The sequence below is a fragment of the Ceratosolen solmsi genome, unplaced genomic scaffold (genome assembly GCF_000503995.2).
Source record: "Ceratosolen solmsi marchali unplaced genomic scaffold, CerSol_1.0 scaffold23, whole genome shotgun sequence".
Taxonomy (NCBI): Eukaryota; Metazoa; Arthropoda; class Insecta; order Hymenoptera; family Agaonidae; genus Ceratosolen; species Ceratosolen solmsi.
The window spans coordinates 2,111,850-2,118,475 of record NW_011948430.1 but is presented as its reverse complement, the minus strand read 5'-3'; the positions used below and the strand labels follow the sequence as shown (position 1 = coordinate 2,118,475).

Sequence of the window (6,626 nt, the reverse complement as noted above, 5' to 3'; positions counted from 1 at the left end):
CTTAAAATTAAATTTATCCCAGCCTGTACTTTCATCGAGACATTGATTTTGCGCGCTTTAACGCATAGTCAAAATAAAACTTTGCTAATTCTATTAATCATATGTACCTAATTTTTTACGTTATAAAAAATATTGACACATATTTACAAAATGTTCGTAGAAATACTTTCAAGCAATTATGCGGCGCACAAATTTTAATATCTTTCATATATGAGTGAAACATCAGTTTAAAGCTTTAGCGTTGAGTCTGGTATTTTAATGACATACGTCCAATAGTAATAATATATTAATGGTCAATAGTCAACCACTTATCCTTGTTCTGTTCGATTTGCTTCGTTAATATCGGATTGCGTAATCTTATTTTAACTTCTAGTTTACCACCCACCGCTTTTCGACCATCCATCAGCTGTAAAATTTACAAGAGTTAAATAAAATCAATGGTGCTAATAGTGATTACCATACTATAATAGAACTTACAGGAAATGAATCGTGTAGAATGCATTTGGTTTCTAGAGGTTGCAATTTAATGTTTGCAGTCCCTACCAGACTATCGGCCCGTAGAAATCCTCTAAAATACGGAATTAAATAATCATTGTAGCAAGTATTGTTTAATTTAATAAAAATAAAAAACAACAAAGGTAAGAAAAATTAATAAAAAAATTATTAAAAAAATTATTAAAAAAAAAAGTTTGTTGCTTTACAGTTTGCTCGTGTATTCGGTTTCACTGTCTACTATTATCAACAACAACAACAACAACAACAACAACAACAACAACAACAACAACAACAACAACAACAACAACAACAACAACAACAACAACAACAACAACAACAACAACAACAACAACAACAACAACAACAACAACAACAACAACAACAACAATAATGATAATGATAATAATTATAATAATAAAGAGTATAAATATATATATATATGAGATAAAGAAATAGATGACAAAAGCCAATTAAATATTCACGAAAATAAATGAGCAAATACTGATAAAATTATCATTCGCCAGCGATCCAAATTCGATTAATTCTATTAAACAATTCTATGAAACTTGCATACCTTGGATGAGTGCAACAGAGGATCGGATTCAGGGAGCATCTGCAAGCAACATCCTACACTATGTACTATGATAATCTTAGAATTATAATTAAATCTTAAGATGTAAGTACAAGTATCTTAAAAGATTTTAATTAATATTTAGAGTTAATATTAATCGTTGTTTATACATAGAATATCTTTAAATTAAATTATCAGCCATCAGCCAATTTTAATTATAATTCACCAATGATTTTATTGACGAGAAAAAAATGAAGTACAATATATATTCTTAAAATAAGGAATTACAAGTTTTCAAGCTTTTTTTTTTTTTTTTTTTTTTTTATTGTATTAATTGTACACAAAACTCTACACACAGTCAATAGATTCTTACGATTAGATCCTTTATTATCTAATAAAAAATAGTTTAATAAAGGAGAGATTAAAAATAGTAGTATTAATATATGAAATTTGAATGTACAATTTTTTTTTAAAAATTTAAATACTCAATGAAGAGTGTAAATATTGTTATTACGTTAATTTTACATGAAAATTAAACCATTAAAATAAATTAAAGCATCGTGTTATATTCTGTAACATTTGAATAATATTAATCTAATATGATTTTGCCAGTCTATGCTATATTACATCATTACGCTATTTAAAAACTTTAAAAATAAAGCAATATCGAATCAGAATTTTTTTGTTTAATATTTAATGATTATACACTGTATTGCATTAATGATGTAATTATATCTATGCAATTAAATATACTAGTATGAATTTTAATTGATACTATACAACAAAAGTGAATTTATTCTTCACAAGTTTTTTTATTTTATTTTTTATTTAAATAAAACATCACATAATTATGAAAGATACTTAGGAATTGAATTAAGAGCCGCTTTCCTTTGTAAGTATTTATTAGTTGATTAATGATCCGTGATCATAAATACGAATGTATAGGTAAATAAATAAATAATTTGTAAAATCAATAGTACTTTTGGATTAATAAAATGCAAAAACATCAAAAAAACAATATAAATATAAAGTTATCTTACCCTTTGGACCACACTTGGCATTTGAGCGAATGCCTTTTGAAAAGCCTTAGGCATTGTCGGGATTTTCTATCGATAATTCCAGTAAACGGGACAGTTACGTCATATTCTGGATTATTAGTTCCCCTTATCGTTGACGTTCTATTGCTTGTCGGGGCATCGCTGGGCCAGGGAAATTCAAAGATTACGTAGCTATCAACTTCTTTGGGATAATTTACACCTCTAATAATTGAAATTTCAATATCAGCGTCAGCCAAATCTGTGCAGCATCTGTGGTGATTAATAATGAAATAATAACATCGTAATATGCAATTTCATAAACATTTAATAGGCACTTACTGCACAATCGAATAAGTTTTAATTTCGTAATGATGTTTGGGCGGTGGAAGATTATTGCGCTCAATCACTCTCAACATGTCGAGATCTTTTTTGTAATCTAAGGCAAGACGTTCCCATTTGTTGTAGCTTGAAACGTCACCAAGAGCTTTACAATGATCTCTCGTTGTCAAACACCACTAAAATTATAAATTATAATTTAATGTCGATTATATTATCGTGAAACTTGAACACGAAAGACTTCGAGGGAGTACATACTTTAATTTGTTTTTTCAATTGTTCTTTAAGATTTTCATAAATCTCTTGATCAGTGCCCGTGGCCTCTTCCACACAGTCCATCGATGAGATGAGCGTAAAGCTATCGTCGCTTATATTTGCCGCGTTATATTCTTGTTCTTCGAGTTGAAGTTTCGCCTCGGGTGACAGTGGAATTGAATTCATATCAACAGGAAGGCCGGATAGACTTGCGTCAAGCAGTGGATCGATTCCTTTAGCCTGTCTAAGGTAATCTCTAGCTAAATCCACGTCACCGTCTTTTTTGGCCCTTAAGGCGGCCATTTTTAATTCTAATTTACGTTGTTGTAATACTTCAATTTGCTTATCAACGCGAGATGTTAATTTTTTCTTTTTATCTAAAATCATAGACCAAATAAATAAATATAATAAAAAGGGTGATAAAATTTTCAATTGTCTCTCGCTGTACCCATGTTTGCTCGTGGAGGTGCAGTTGGTGTCGAAGCTTTTGCCGAACTCGGTTCCAATGGTTCCGACGGTTCCGACGGTTCCGACGGTTCCGACGGTTCCGATGGTTCCGATGCTTCCGATGCTTCCGATGCTTCCGTCCGATCGTTTATTTTCGATTTCAATGCTTCCGATGGATTGGGAGGAGCTGATTTTGGAGTAGCCTCGGTAGATCCTCTAATATTAGAAAGTGGAGGGAGACCAGGTGGTGTTGGCAATTCATCTATAGGAACTGTTTTACCTTTAGCATGTAATTTTATAGCATCCTCAAATTGTTTACATATACGACCGTATCTTCTAACTTTGGATGAATTCCCTTCGGTTTCCGCTACTGTTTTAGAACGACGATAAACTTCTAAGCGCTCCTTAAGAGCATTTTCCAAAGACTGCGGACTATCCGTTGATTGTGGTGTGGCCGCTAATACAACAATAATTGAAATTTCATTTTATTATCACGGAATTAGATGTGAAACATTAGAGGTAAGTTTTATATCACTACGTGCTGTATCCGGCTGAATAGCAGCAGTCGTCTGATTGGAGCTCTCTTCCTTATTTTCTTCGGCAGGCTCAACGGAAATAGACGTATGGCTTGGAAATATTGGCGACGATGGCATGTCTGATAAATCAATTGTATTCCCTTGTAAAATTGCATTTATCACGGTCTCGAATTGCTTAGATATTTTAATGTACTTTAAAGCTTCCTCCTGATTACCAGCCCTTTTCCACATCAAAGCCGCGGTTTTATATTCTTTCTGCCGAGTTTTTAACATGTTTAAAGTCTCATTATCAACTTCAGGCGCCGGCGATTCTTCGACAACATTTGCCGATGGACCCGCCGATGGACCTGCCGACTGTTGCTCATCAACTAGTGAGTTGTCCCTTGGTGTTACAGCCACCTCTGCTGGAGGATTAACGCATTCCTCTGAACTTGGTATTTCATCTTTTTATGCAAAATATATATAGAAATATGTAATTAATCACGTGGATGGCTTTTTAATGCAACTCCTATATAATATAAGTCAATCGATGAATAATTATCACTACCTGTATTTGGCTTTGGAACAGATTCTCCTAAAGCTGATAATGGAAGAGCTGGCGGGATGTCACTCTCATCGATCGTATTTCCCAATCTACACGATGACAATAATTGTTCCAAGGTTTTTATACCTCTAACAAATCGCCTTGCTCTACTCGATTCGTTATTAGATTTTGCCCTTTGTTCTGCTTTTTTATACATAGCCAAACGTTCTTCTAATAATTTAATCGTATCATTTGCACTATCATTTTCCGTATGATCTGCCGTATCAATTTTCTCCTCCGCTACATCTCCTGTGATTATTTTTAATTCGTCCTGATGACAAATAGATAAATTGTATAAATATTTACAATACATTATACAACAATGTTGAAGATGAGTTAAGATACTTAAGCATTTCATTAAAGAATTTTATCATATTACAGGCAATTAAGACATTCTATTGTCGACAGGCAGCGTAATGATACATTTTATATAATTATTAATGAAATCGAATGAAATCTAAAAAAATTTACCAACAAAACAAGATCATTTTCATCACCAGATAAATCTTCATCAGAATCAATATCTTTCATACTTTCTTTAATCATATCGTCCAAATTCATAGCTGGATTTGGAGCCGCTTTAATTACATACAACAAATAATTATAAATAATTAGTATAGGAATATTAAACATTGTTTTGCGTTAAAGGTAAGTTTTGATTACGTCGTTTAGGTGCTGGTCTTTTTGGTCGACCGCTAACTGTCAATGCAGCTAATTCTGCTTCTAAATCTTCATCGTCGATACTATCATAATCGATTGGTCCGCTCAGATCATCCAAATTATCTGGTATATCAAAAATACCAAACTGAAAAAATGATGCGCTTACAATTAGAATAAAAAGTGAAAAATAAAAATATATACTAATTATTAGTAGCGCTAAATGTATAATGCAAGATTAAATATTAAAGTATAATGTAATATAAGCAGTAAAATAACCTTTTCTAAACTTTGATTATTTCTAGGTACACGTTGTTTCTTCTGCGTTTCTTTCTTTTTACCAAACATATTCGCTATTTGTCCAACAACAAAAAACACACCAAAGAAAAGTTGCGTTATTAAAAATCCTTAATGTTCAATAATTCTTTAATCAAATCTTAAGAATACATAACTACGCAATCGTATAACGATTACACACAAAACATGATGACAATAAACTTGACAGCATTAACAATTCTACCCAACACCTTTACTCTGGTATCATACAATTATTACTTCTCACTTTGTAAATAAATAGTGCACAGCATAGACGATTTATTTAATATGTAGTACGTGATAATTCTATATAAAATGATTGGCACAAAATTAAAAATATTTAATCGTCATATATGCGATGCATCATTATCTTTTGTCCAAAATATGTATCATTGACATTACTACTTTAAATTGGAACTCTTATTATTTAATATTCTACGCAAATTAACGCTCGCAAAATACTATAAATGTAAATATATTGCTTTAGCCACTCAACTGCATGTAAGTTTGTCTTTATTGAAAAAATAAATAAAATAATAATGATAACGATAATAATAATAATAATAATAATAATAATAATAATAGTAGTAGTAGCAATAATAAGCGGGAAATTTAAACCGATCGTGTCTTTAACTCAATTAATATAGCTAATGGAAGTTTTGTTTATAAAAGTTAGAAGTTCATGCAGCATAATTAATACTTTAAAATAACAATGGAACAGTATCGAATGTGATTTATTTATTTAGGCGTTATTGGAAAAAAAAAGAAAGAAAAAAGAAGAAAAAAGAAGAAGAAGAATAAAAAGAAAAGGTAAGTTTTGTACTTGACTTCATAATAGGATTAAATTCAATTTTTTCATATGATTAAAGTATAAATGGAGCGATGACGATTGATTGTACATCGAAAAACGGAATATTAAATCGCTGTATAATGATATATATATATATATATATATATATATATATATAATTGATTAAAAATCCAATTGTAATATTCACAATACAAAATTTATTCACATTTATTAAATATTTTAAATTTAATTTTTATATGTAATATTGTTAAAATAATCTCGTAACTTATATATTCACATTCCTTATTGTTATTTATAAAAATAACGTGCATGTCTGTTAAATTTGAATAGCATAAAAACGATTTTTTCAGACAATGTTCTTTTTTTATAAGCAAAATCTCCTAATAATAATAATAATAATAATAATAAACCATACGAGGTTGATAATATCCTTGGTAATGAAACGTTTATTTAGACACAAAATTCTTTTACGTATATTAATCAACATCAGATAAATATGCATCAATCTCATGATCTTATATCTTATTATCAATTTATTTACAATTATCATTAATATCGAGTTAAAATAATGGAAAATGGGTGT

The 6,626-nt window shown here is 30.2% G+C and overlaps 1 protein-coding gene across 1 annotated transcript; it reads right to left on the bottom strand.

Annotated features, from left to right (window-relative positions):
• Nucleotides 1-262: 262 nt before the first annotated feature.
• l(2)gd1 (lethal (2) giant discs 1) lies at nucleotides 263-5,446 on the bottom strand. The gene is made up of 11 exons (XM_011501963.1): nucleotides 5,197-5,446; nucleotides 4,924-5,065; nucleotides 4,732-4,838; nucleotides 4,222-4,531; nucleotides 3,680-4,120; nucleotides 3,143-3,598; nucleotides 2,698-3,071; nucleotides 2,443-2,618; nucleotides 2,107-2,373; nucleotides 478-568; nucleotides 263-406 (listed from the first exon to the last, which is right to left on the bottom strand). The coding sequence occupies exons 1-11, from the start codon at nucleotides 5,263-5,265 to the stop codon at nucleotides 287-289; spliced, it is 2,553 nt and encodes an 850-aa protein (XP_011500265.1). The 5' UTR covers nucleotides 5,266-5,446; the 3' UTR covers nucleotides 263-286.
• Nucleotides 5,447-6,626: the final 1,180 nt, after the last annotated feature.